The 13,456-nt window shown below is 35.0% G+C and overlaps 1 protein-coding gene across 4 annotated transcripts in view; it reads right to left on the reverse strand.

Annotated features, from left to right (window-relative positions):
- The window catches only part of PRKDC (protein kinase, DNA-activated, catalytic subunit), a 170,266-nt gene that overhangs the window by 81,389 nt on the left and 75,421 nt on the right, over positions 1-13,456 (reverse strand). For all 4 annotated transcript variants that reach the window (XR_011966088.1, XR_011966089.1, XM_072604546.1 and 1 more), the window contains exons 40-47: positions 11,990-12,117; positions 9,645-9,849; positions 8,581-8,759; positions 7,892-8,060; positions 7,367-7,432; positions 4,783-4,855; positions 4,038-4,186; positions 1,534-1,671 (exon numbers count right to left, since the gene is read on the reverse strand). Coding sequence is in view for 2 of the 4 variants with exons in the window: in XM_072604546.1 (XP_072460647.1) it covers positions 1,534-1,671; positions 4,038-4,186; positions 4,783-4,855; positions 7,367-7,432; positions 7,892-8,060; positions 8,581-8,759; positions 9,645-9,849; positions 11,990-12,117 (1,107 nt within the window). In the remaining 2 variants the exon portion in view is untranslated. The remainder of the gene's footprint in view (positions 1-1,533; positions 1,672-4,037; positions 4,187-4,782; positions 4,856-7,366; positions 7,433-7,891; positions 8,061-8,580; positions 8,760-9,644; positions 9,850-11,989; positions 12,118-13,456) is intronic.

The following is a 13,456-nucleotide window of genomic DNA, read 5'->3' on the forward strand; positions in this document are numbered from 1 at the left end:
GCAAGCACACAGCCCTGTTTTACTCCATTGGTGACTGGGAAGGCACAAGAGCATTGCTCACTATCCAGAACCCAGGGAAACATGCCATCATGAAACTGACATGGGATACTGAACTTCTCCGGGCAACCAAATTTTGACATAATTTTCTATAAGCCCTCACAACTGACAGTGTCAAAGGCCTTGGTCAGATCTACAAACATTGTGTAGAGACCTCAGTTCTGCTCCTGGCATTTCTTCTGGAGTTGTCAGGCATTAACACCATTGAGTGTTCCTCGGCCCTTTCTGAAGCCACACTGGCTCTCAGGTAGATGACCATCTTTCAGGTGAAGAATCAGCCTATTAAGGAGGACTCTAGATAGAATTTTGACAGCAATGACTAAGAGAGAGACTCTCCCATAATTGTCACATGACAATCTATTCCCTTTACCTTTATAGAGATGGACAACAGAGGCATCCTTGAACTCCTGGGGGATAACTTCCTCTTGCCATATAACCTGGAAAATTTCAGTCAGCTTTTGTAAGAGCAATGGTCCCCCTCCCTTGCAAATCTCAGTTGGAATAGAATCAGCACCAGGTGTTTTGCCACATGAAAAGAGCCTAATAGCCCTAAAAATCTCATCTTCACCTGGAAGTTCAGCTGAGAAGGGACTGACTTCAACCTGAGGTAAACAGTCAATGGCCTCAGCATTGAGCGATGATGGTCTGTTGAGAATACTATGGAAGCATTCAGCCCATCTCTCTAGGATCATGTCCTTATCACTAATCAATGGCTCTACTAGCACTGAGTAGTTGCGATGTACCATAGGTTTTTGGTCCATAAATAGCTTTCAGGGAATCATAAAAGTGCTTTGGATTGTTACTATCAGCATAAAACTGAATTTCATCTGCCTTCTTACTGAGTCAGGAATACTGCATCTCTCCAAACTTTGCTTGTACTTTCCTTTTGATGGAATTAAATGCTGCCTTCTTATTGGTGGATGAACTATCGTGCTGGTAAATCCTGTGGAGTTCTCATTTTTCATTTAGCAGCTTTTGAATTTCCCCATCATTTTCATCAAACCAATCTTGATGTTTGCGAGTGTTCTGACCCAAATGAGCAAATGCAGTGCTATACACCAAATCTCTGAAAGCTACCCACTTCTTTTCTGCTCCACTGTTGCCAGCTATGTGTTGGCTCAACTTTTCCTCCAAGTTAGCAACAAACTGTTCATGTTCAGAGAAGAGCTCTAATTCGTTGACATTAATTCTTCTGGTAGTCATTTTGCCTTGGGGGTGGCACTTTTGATGAATGTGAATATTTAGCTTGGAAAGGATAAGTTTATGATCAGTACAGTACTCTGCACCACACATTGCCTTTGTCACTCTCACATCCTGTCTGTCTGTTCTCCTTACAATCACAAATACTGAAACTGTTTATACTATACACAATTACTTTGAAATGAGGTAGTTAAGAATTTTCTTATTCAGAACTTACTTTTCAACGTAATCCCAACAAACAAAATGAATGAAAAGGATGTGGGAATGAAATAATACCTCTTGTATGTGAGGTGTGATATGGTTTCTCTGCATATGCTTAATCAGGGCTGTCATGGTTGTCATACACTCATGCTGATTTAGTTCATCCATTTCTAACTCCATTATATCATCCTGGACCGTGGAGTCAATACGTTCCTAAAAAATAAGAAATCAAGGGAATGCTATATCATGTTTTCATCTTCAATGTACATGCCATTCTTTAATAAGAACATACAAAAGAAATGCTCAGTACAGTAATATTTTGGAAGAATTTCTGAATATTATGATATATCTGGTTTTAAGAATATAATAGGCAAATTCTTGATCCTTCCTTGCTTCCAAACTCAATTCTTTGGATAATCATTTTCTTATTAGCTCTAGCCCAATCCACTGACTTTTTTTGCTTTCTTGCCTCCTATGCCTAAATATCCATTTGCATCAATATTTGCTACACTCTGCAAGACTCTAAACAATCTGACATCAGGGACCAGTTTACTCTATTTCAGTTTTTCATGGTTTAACCCTGATAGGCTTTCCTCTTAGGCTTTTAACTTAAGGAAGAGAGAAATGCAAAATAGATAATAATACACAGGGTAAATTTAGGCAAAGATTTTTTTAAAATAAATTTTCAAGAATTTTGTAGCCTAAAAACACCAATAACTACCTGAAAATCTTAGGCAGTCTTGGAAAACATTGTTGAAGAAATTTCTGACCTGAGAATTATTTAAGTACTAAACAGAAATAACCTTGTGAGGAAGTTGATTCACTAAAGACCCCTACTACATTCTAATCAATATCAATCTGATATGATCATAAGTTCTGTATGTCTGTCCCCAGAGCTCTGAGTTGCAGATGAAATGTTCACTTGCGTAATCATGGGAAGCTGGCTAGAGAACCTCCACCCTTGTTTTTCCTTGTGGTGACAAAAGTGCAGCATTGTGGAGGTGAGTTAACTACATGGAAAGTCCCCCCCAAATTATTTTTATGGTTGTGGATCATTCTTTCTTGTCCAACACGAGCAGGTGCCCATCATATGACCATTGTATGACCACCTACTTAGTGGAAATATTCCTTGCTTTGCTCAACTTGCAACTGCTGATAGATGGTTTTGCTTATTTTAGGCTACATGTCATAGATCAACCAACGAAACTATTCTTCTATCTGCTATAGCTGTTATTGAATATTAACATATCTAACCCTATAAAAACAGGGCCCTGGAAGGAGAGGGCATATCAGATCGTGAAGAAGAACTGAGGTTCACTTTATTAGAGGGGATTATGGACCCTTTAATAAAGTGCCACTGACTCAGACCTCTGCCTCAGTTTCTCTTATTATAAGTTGGATACATTTTATCCCTACATTTGCACAAGTGGGATGTTGACATGCTGCCCTAAATCTTGGTTATTTTTGAGTGTTGTGCCATTGTCCATGAATAGATAAGAGTTTTCATAACATTTCCCTGCTCAAAAATATCTCCCCATACATTCATTTCAGTTGGCAAGTTCATCTTTAAAAAAAACACACAACACTATTGTTGAAGAGTTCACATCCTGATTTTATTCACATCTTACCTACATTAGATCAAATAATTGGGCTAAGATGCAAAAGTTACCCTCTCAGAGGGTAGGGGAGAAAAAAAGGAGACCATTTGGAGTATGGCAAACTTTGGTTCAATTGAAGACAATGGAGGCAGCCTGGAGGATGGGAAAGAGGGATGGACAAGGACACACGCGCGCGCATGTGCACGCGCGCACACACACACACACACACACACACACTTTCAAAGATAAATTATTTTCAATGACAACATTCAAGACCCTAGTGATACTGAGGCATGTAACTAATATCTTCTGCTTAAAGCATAAATAACAAAGCTTTTTAACCAAATTTTAGTTCAAAGTTGTTTTTTTTTTTTTGCTCTCAAAATAAATGTATTATAGAATGAAAGGAAGTATGCCTGGAGATAATCACAAAGAGAATACGCTAGCACTAAGTGAGACCAGGAAAGGCTTCTTTCAGAAGGCAGAATTTTAGGTGAGACTTGATGGAAGGAAATAAATCAATGAGATAAGAGATGAAGAGCAAAGAATTCCAAGGATGAGGGGCAGCCAGAGAAAATACCTGGAGTTGGGGAGTGGAGTACTGAGTGTGAGAAAAGCAAGGAGGCCAATGTCACTGGATTATAGTGTATGTAGAAAAGAGTAAAGTGTGAGAAGTGTGAGAAACTGGTTATGGAAACTTCTTCAACCAACACAGTTCACAACCAGCAGCCTGAAGTACAGAGGGACTAAGAAACTTACTTAGTGTCAGCCAGCCAGGGAGTAGCAGATGGAGAATGTGAACCTGGGAAGTCCTAACTAAGCCCAGCACTCTATCCACAATCCCGTGTGGCCTCTGGCTAATGTGCACACACATGTTTCCCATTGCAAGTGGATAAAAAGAAGACCATACTAAATTTCACATCATATACTAAACATGCTTAAACTAATTTTTGCTTGAAATATATTTTAAAATGTGATTACCCTTCTCCGGAAATGAACAACAGTGGTTTTAGAATCTTGGGTACTGTATGAATAGCTCTGCACTCCAGTAGAAAAATCAAACTGACTCATTTCCTCACTCAGACTGCTGTCTGCCATGTATGACAATGAAGACAAATAATGAGGTCCATCTAAAAAAAGGAAAATCAAAGCATTTACTATAAAACGAGGGGAAAAATCTTTCTTTGACCAAAAGGGAACAGCTACTTTGTATTGCACATATGGTATAGAGATTGTTTTTGTCAAGATTTCAAAAAATGTTTGCAATAAAAATACATAAACCATTAACAAATGCCCAACAGAACCAATAATCCTTATTCTGCCTAAAGAACATGTCCCACTTAGAAAGTCTTATCCCATGGAATTCTCGGCCTCCTACTTGGCCACTGAAGTTTCTGTGGGGATCACTTGAAAAACATTCCTCTTTTCAAACGTCAGATCCAAGTATTCTGTCTTCCATGTATAATTTTTAACATTAGCAGAATTTTCTTCCTGACAAATGACAGACTAATATGAAGAATGAAACAAACACTTTTGGACATGGTCGATGTGGGAATTTTTGGCTTGATTGTGCATATTCTTATTTGTTACAAGGGTTTTGTTTTACTTTTTCTTGCCCCAAAGAGGGAAGTGAAAGGAAGAGACAATAAATGCTTAACTGAAAAAAAACCAAAAATGACATTAATTTGAAAAATATTAGCAGAAGCCTATTTCAAGACTATCTTACCTGAATCTCCATTTGCTGCATCTCGAGCTTCTTTTCTAATGGCAATATACCTTTTCTTTCTTTCTATAGGAACCTGAAAGATAAAGAAAATGAAAACATTTACACTTCGACAAGGACACTTTTGGATATTTTCCAAACTTGAAATTTTATCTCCTTCCTCAATGTATTCAAACAGATGACTCCCTATGCCTAGAATACAAATCACACAGGCCATTTGTACCTAAAAAAATTGCCTCTACAATGTACCCAACAATTGATCTTCTATGCTTGCCTTCAAGACTTCTCTGAAAGAATTCAGTAGTTACTGAGGCAGTTCATTCTACTTTGGGGTAGCTCTAATTGCTAGAAAGTATTTCCTTACATTACACCAAAATTTACTCCTTTGTAACTTTTCTACTCGTTGCTTTTTTTTTGCCCTGAATTCATTAATATTTGTCTTAATTGTGGCACCTAAGAATGAATAAACCATACCAGATGGAGTCTAATTATAGAAGTGAGTGAGATGGTGCAACAGGAGAGCACCAGATTCCGTTTCACGAAACTGGAACTCAAATCCTTGCTTTGGGACCTTGGGCAACTCAGATGTTCTCAACTTCCTTATCTAAAAAATGCTAGAGTTGGATGCATGGCTCCTTTCAGCTCTAGATTCATAAGCCTTCAGAATCAATGTTTATGTTTCTTGTATCAAAGCTGAATTTTTAATGGAGTCTTCCAATTAACTCATCTCATGAACTGTTATCTTGTCCATATGTCACTTGGGAAGCTTTGATGCAACAGAGAATGCTGAACCCAGAGTCAGGAAAACCTGAATTCGAATTGTACACTTACTAGCATGTGACCTTTTGCAAGGCACTTAACTTCTTTCAATCTCAGTTTTCTCATCTGTATAATGAGAATAATAGCACCTCACAGGGTTGTTATGAGGATCAAACAAGACACATATGTGAGGTGCTATGTAAAACTTAAAATGCTATATAAATGCTAGCTTCTTATTGTTATTATCATTAGTGACTAGTGGAATGAAGTTTCTCTTTTGACTTACTAATTTACCCAGATGGAGAGAACAACTGCAGAGGGAGATGAACTAAACTTCGAGTTGGCTCTTAGATGCCAAACCAAGAACTTAATGATGAGTTAGTGAGCAAATTTCACTTGGTAATTGCCAACTCCACTGTTCACCTTGTTGGGCAAGATTAGCTTCTTGCATGTATGTGTGAAAACACTTTCCAATTTTCTAACAAAATTTAGTGTAAAGTTTCCAAGTTCCTTTTCTTTCCTCCTCTCTCAGTCCCATATCATTTTCAGATAAATTAATTTTTCATTTGAACCAAACACTCTGAGCTAATGATATATCATGACCTCAAATATCAACAGTTTGCAATAAAATTACAAAAAAATCAGACTGATAACTCCTGATTTTAAAGACTGAACTCCAACATCTGTAGTCTGACCTCTGGCAACCCTGAAGGGCTCCTACTACATAGTCTCATACTGATTATGATTACTTTTAAATCGACTCTGGAATCTCTCTGGCCCACCCACTAAGTCTTTGTTTTAATTTGACATTTGTGGCACGAGGTTCTGAAGTGCAGCCTCACACATCACTGCACTGTGTGCTTTGTGACCTTAAACTCATGTGGATTAGCACTGATCATCTAACATTGTGAAAAACAGTCTTCCCAAAATTTATTTCTGTTAGGAATAAAACATTTTACTTTGATCTATCTTGATCTTTATGGGCAAACCTCAATCAATTAATTACAGGCAAACTTCAGGGAAACGCTTCTTTCTTCAACCCATTTTTATTGAAATATTTCAGAAATGTGCTTCAGAACATACTAAGCCTGAGTTTTTCACTGATGATTTAGGATTCTGTAATGCCTCAAGGATATAATTCTGTACACTGATTATTATGAAGAGTAGACCTCCACTAAAAACTCAATTTATTGTCTTATTCAAAGTGTGGAGGTGACCCTAAGTTCTCAAAGCCACATAAATCAACAAAACAGACAAAACCACAAAATGGTCCTTGAATACTGTTTCCTCTCTCTGCCTTCTCTCCCCCCTGTCTTCTAAAGATTTATAAATATAAACACATCATCAGACTCTGTTAAGAACTGCACATCACTTGGTCTATCTAAAAACATTAATTTAACTGTTAGAACAATTGATATGTGTGATCTTTGTCCAATAATAGCAAATGAAGATCTCTACTGGGCATATCCTCATAGGAAGATTTATCAGAAAATATACTAAAGAATTGTTAAGAATGAGAAGGCATAGAGGGCTTTTAAATTACTTTGGTGGAGGGAGTTCTCACACCAATGAAGCTAAAGATCCACCAAAATTTCGCAAGCAGGAGAAAGGGCTGAATATGAATCAGCACCAGAACTTCTCAAGTTGTTTTTTTGTCCAACTTCCTAATACCATCTTATTCTGTTATCATTTGGCCCTTCTCCTAAAGATCAAATGAAGGAAAAAAATCAGCTAAAAATTTAGTTGCAAAATGATTACAAAATAACAAAAAAATTTTTAAAAATCATTATTTCAAAATTTACACTGAATATAGAAAGTCTTTAATTACCTCAACTTCTACAGGAAAAGTATAGCAATGTTTCAGATCTATCAAGTTTTCCAAAATAAGCAAATTCTGCAAAAACAAAGAATAAACAGAAATATGCAATATGAACATGAAAAGTAACAGAACTGTATAGTTCTGTTACATAGTAACAGAACTGTATAGTGCTGTTATATAGTAACAGAACTGTGAAAACTTTTTCATTAAAGCTAATAAAGCCAACAGACAATATCTAACTACAAGAAAACATTTTCCAATAATACTATCAGGCCATAAAAGGAAAAAAAAAATCGAAGCTATAACAATCATATATTTAAATTCAGCCATATCCACCTGGATATACTATAGAAAGAATCTAATTCTATAACATACATATATAAAACACATACATATATATAAAATATATACAAATAACATATATGAACCATACATATATGAAACATATAACAGTTTCAACTGGCTTAATGTAATTCCTTAAATCTGACATAAATACCAATGTTAGCAATGGTAAATGCCTCCTGAAAGGCCTACCTTCTCTGGTTTTTCAGTAAACAGAAAGCCCTGGTAAAACTTCATTTCACTGAATACACGGCAGAGAATAGCAATAGCACAGTTATATGCAGCACAATGGTAATGTCTTCTTTTCTCCAGCAACTGAGTCTCACCTGCCATATTTTCTGTAAATGCATCATAACACAATCTGTAAAACACACCCAAAATTATGATTAATTAATGTTCCATTGGAACCAAATACTCTGACTTTATGATACGTCATGGCCTCAAATGTCAACAGTTTTCAATTCCATTAAAATGACACTCCTATATTCAGTTAATCTCATAACAAATTGATATTGCTTTTAAAAATGTATTTATTACTAAATCATATATCATTATGTTAAATTACATAAAATTGGCATGTTATTCAAGTTTATATTGTACTACAAACAATAGTTCTCAAAGCTTGTATCGAGTTATAGGAAAATCAGAAAAAATTAACAGTGAATGCAATTATTTATGAAAAATCATGATGGAGTGAAAAATCTCTGCTTCTCACTAATAAGCTAAAGTACATCCAAGTTTACTAATAGCAAAAATTAAGAACTTTATGATAGAAAATGTTAGCATTTACGCTTAATCATCAGATACATACATCTAACAGCTCTTCATAGTATGTGTCAACAGTGTATATGAATTACAAAAGGAATTAAGGAAAAACTTACTTAATAAGTGTCTTAGTGAGTTCATTTCCTTCTACAATGGAAGAACCATGGAAAACTTGATTAATTCTAGATTCTTTGGAGTGAACATCATCTTTTGGGAGACGAGAATACAATACCTCAAGCATCTTATAGTAGCCCAACTTTTTGGTAACTTGAGTATCAAAGGCAGATTCACTTAACTGAAAATATTGAACATATAAAAATGACTCAGTCTTGTATAACTTTCTTAGCAGTAATTATCTTACTAATAAGATAAACATTACTACTTCTAGCAATACCAGTACCTTTCTGCTCCTCTTTTAGAATATGTGTTTACACACAAACACACACCATTTAAGAAGCAATGCTTATTAAAAGTACCAACATAAAAATTCTTAGTGTAACTGTCACATAAATAACTGATTTAGTTGTACCAAGGTAAAAAATTTTGATGTAACTGGACATTATATAGTACGCATCATGAATTTTAGGGTGTCCAGATAAGTAGGCCTGAGAAGCAGTATAGAAAGACTGCTGGATTTAAATGAGGAAAGACATGGGGAAGTCTTGGCTCTGATCTGTCACTGGTTAATCCTTTATTTGAGCCTCTGGGTCTTCAACTATAAAATGCCAATATTTGTACTTGTACTATCTACCTCACTGAATGAAGGAAAGCATTTTGCAAACCCTAAAATGTTATAGAAACAGGAGCTATTATTAAGTACATGTGGCTGTGTATAAGATGTAAAAAATGAAAAAAATGAAAACACGGTGACTTTGTTTATAATTATTTTCACATATTGTACAGGACTCTCAAGAACTAAATAAACTACTTAATGTTAAAACTGCATTCATGTTTACAGTTTATCATTTGGGTGTTTCCTAAGTATTTGGAAATAACACACAGACACACACAAACATACACAGACAGACACACACACTTCTTTCAAAATAGAGTTAGTGGGCAATGCAGAACTTGTTTTTTAGCGCAAAACATTAACCATATACTGTTCTGAACAACATCAGTCTAGGTGACCTATATTTTAAACATATAAGCAATACGTGATTTATTAAATACGAGGTACCTTTGTAAATCTGGACTTCAGTACATCAAGGGCTTCCACTATAATACTACTAAAGAATTCTCGCAAAGCAGCCAAGCTGCAATGCCACAAAAGAGTCAGGAGACAGCGATCCACAAACGCCAGGCGGGTGATATTTGAAAGATCATTTTTTTGGAACATTCTGTGTACAGTATCCAATAGAGTTACCTGTGTAGCAGAGCTACTCCTGAGAAAAACAAAAATTTTGGGCTTTTCTTATTATCAACTACAAACTAAACTTTATAAACTCTTGATATAAAACTGATCAAAACCACAATGCAGAAGCCATTTAATATATAATCAATGGAATTGAAAGAGAGCCATTATCTCCCAACTTCTAAAAGAATCACTGTTGTCCTTTTCCTCTTCACCTCCATATTCTTCCTTCCTAAAGTGAAAGAAACTGAGGAAACCACATTAAGAAAAATTGTTTGTCTATAATTCGGGAATAAGATTATGCCGGCATAATTCACAGCATTCAACTTGTGCATTGCACTGTGTCCAGAGGAAACTGTATAAGGCTTACAAATACTACCATCAAAAAAAGGTGCAATTTAAAATCCCAATATGTATGAACCACATGTTGCATTACCCCCTGTCAAACATACACGAGGCTGTTCTGCATCATAACCACTCGTGCCCATTTAGTAAAGATGTCCTTGGGCAATGCTGCCACTTAGTCATGTTTTGACCACAATCTCTATTTTTGCTTCAGCCCAGGTGTTCATGCCCATGTTGTATTTATCACTCTTCTTCTGTCTTTTATCCCTTATATCCCTAATAAACACACTTCAAGCAATCTTTCAGTTTCTTCATTAATGCCTTTCTTCTTCCTCATTCCCTCTAACATTATCAGGGAACCAGAGGCCTCAAGGGCACATGAGGTCCTCGAGGTCCTCAAATGAGGACCTGTGACTAAATTCAAACTTCACAAAACCAAATCCCCTTAATAAAAGGATTTGTTACCCACTCCTGTCTTCAACAGCTGCTTTAAGAAAATGTCTTGCAACCACAATCTCAAGGCTCTTTTTGAGTATAAGCAAAAGGAATAAACAAATGAAAACAATTATGTCTAAAAAGCACAAAAATTACTATATACCTATAACCAAAGACAAGGGAAGCCAGAGTGACTCTACTAAAAAAAATGGAAATAATACTTTCTGGGAGTCAGGAATCTTGAATTGTAGACTTGGACCTATCGCTAACTATCTATATGACTTTGGCCAAATCACCTGACCAATGCTAGTTTCATTTTCTTTACCTGAAAAATCAGAGGATTGGAAAAGAGGCTTGTAATGGGTCTAGATGATTTCTACAATCTTCATTCCAAATCTAAAATTCTAAATTTATAAGCTTTGAATCAGTAGAGTTAACCTTTAAAGTATTTGAAAGGTCCCTCAAGTCTCCCTTCAGTAGTTACACAAAAGTCTTCATATGTCTTAATTTTCTTTAGTTAAAAACACTATTTCTTCAAGGGTCAACATGCAAAATGTAAAAATTCACGTTAAATTCCATTTGTTTGTATTGCACTAAAACTTTTGTCTTTAATTGTTATTACTAGCAACAAGTATGATAATAATAATGAAAAACTTCCATGAAAGTCCTACTGTGACACCTCATCATGGAATGGATACAGAACCTCATGGGGTCTCAAAGGCTAAGTCAATAGAGTAAATGCTCTGACAGGTTCTATAAATCTAGAAAGGATTCAATTGCCAAGTCCAGGGATAAACTTAGTGTCTGTTATCCAAAGATCAGCCTCATTAAAGTTAGTGAAGTTCTTTATAAATTGAGACAGAAGATGATTTTTTTTTTATTATAGCACCTACTAAGTTTCATAAGTCATCTACTAAGTTATAAATACATCACTGCATCAGTAGAAGGAGAACCCACATTGATTAAATTACAGATTTCTCTTTGGACAAAATAATCACCATCATAATAGTTCAAGTTTAAATAGTAAATGTGAACAATTAGAAAATGTGTCCATATACATTTTATAATTCTTTGATCCTCACAACAGCCCAGTGGAGGAGATGGTTCATTATTATTTCACATTACAAAAGAGACAGAAGAAGTATTCTGGAAAGAAAATTGAATCTAGAGATAGAAAACATGAGTTTTGAACTCAGCTGAGTTGTTTATTAGCTATGTGACTTCAGGGCAAGCCATTTTATCTTTCTGAATTTCCTCATCTGCAAAATGGGGGAAAAAACTGCATTATGCCATCTCATAAGGCCACTGTAAAAATCAAATTTGATACAATATATAATTTTATAAACTCTAAAATATCTGCACATATCTCATAAATTTAAAAAATAATTTACCTTCTAGAAATCCTTTGGAAAGTAGTTTGAAACAATTCTTCTATTACATGCCTCTGATCTCGACAAAGAATTTCTGTCATGAATTGCAGTAACATAGGGCTCTGGGATAATTCCAATGCATCTAGAAACTAAGAAAATACATTTTGGTCATAACATTACTATTTCTTTTTGATATGTGCTCGACTAGTGAAGAAATATTTGTTTTAGGATTTCATTTTACATGTTTTCCATTCATTCTTGACTATATGTTGTATATCCTAATTAGAACTACCTTTTGTTATAAAGTCAGTATCTAAGCAAATAGCAAAAAAAGATAAAAAACTGGCTATTACACACATTTTATGTGAATAATAAATGAACATTATGATATTCAAACAAGCACTTTATTTGAGTACAATGTAAAACAATAAATATTTGTGGAAAGGCCTAAAAACAAAAGAAAGTAAAAGTTTTAAAATTACTTTAGAATGACCCAGGAAAAGCATGTGTGTATATGTATATATTTATGTATGTATCTGTATATACATGCAAACATATGTATATATAAAAATGGTGAAGAATAGTTACATAGATATATTTTATTGGTGGGAGCTAAGAGACAGGCTAGCAGAATGTATCCATGTGAGGAACTCTCAGTAAACAAACTACTCCACTAATATAAAACAGCAATTTATTTGTTACAGTTCTAGAAAATTGCCTGGGATAGTGTGTCCAGGATCAAAATCAATAAATAACTTTATTTTTATATAAATATAAAGCCAGTATGGATCAGGGGTACAGCTGGAATCCAGGACTTCTTGATTTCAAGACCAAGCACCAATTCACTATATAACATGTTATTTTTTAAAAAAAATTTTAATTAATAAAAAAATCTATTTTTTATGTCTCTCTCATGGCTGTTCAAGTTAATGCTATTTCTTAATCTTTCAAGTTGTTTGTATTTACAATATTATGACTAATGTCTTCATTTTGCATTAATTCATACAAATCTTCCCAAGGTTCCCTGAAACCACTCCCTTCATTTGTTGCAGCACAAATGCACTTCATTACATTCATATACCATATTATGTTCAGTCCTTCCCCAATTGATGGTAGCCCCCTTAGTTTCTGTTTTTCTGCCATCTGCTAAAAATATTTTATACATAGAAGTTCTCTTCCTCTTTCTCTGATCTCTATAGAGTATCTGCCTAACAGTATTTTACTACGTCAAAGGGTAGGCACAATTTACTGACTTTTATACACAGTCCCAAACTGTGTACCTCTACTGATAATGTATTACTATACCTATTTTTCCAGAGCCTACAAAATTTTTCATTTTTTTTTTTTGCCAGCTTTGCCAATCTAAGGAGTATAAGGTTTCTCAGAGTTACTTTAATTTCTCATTCTCTAATTACTACTGATATGAAATACTTTTCATATGGCTATAGAATGCTTAGATATCTACCTCAGAAAAACTGCCTATACATA

This window comes from Notamacropus eugenii, chromosome 4, assembly GCF_028372415.1.
Source record: "Notamacropus eugenii isolate mMacEug1 chromosome 4, mMacEug1.pri_v2, whole genome shotgun sequence".
Taxonomy (NCBI): domain Eukaryota; kingdom Metazoa; phylum Chordata; class Mammalia; order Diprotodontia; family Macropodidae; genus Notamacropus; species Notamacropus eugenii.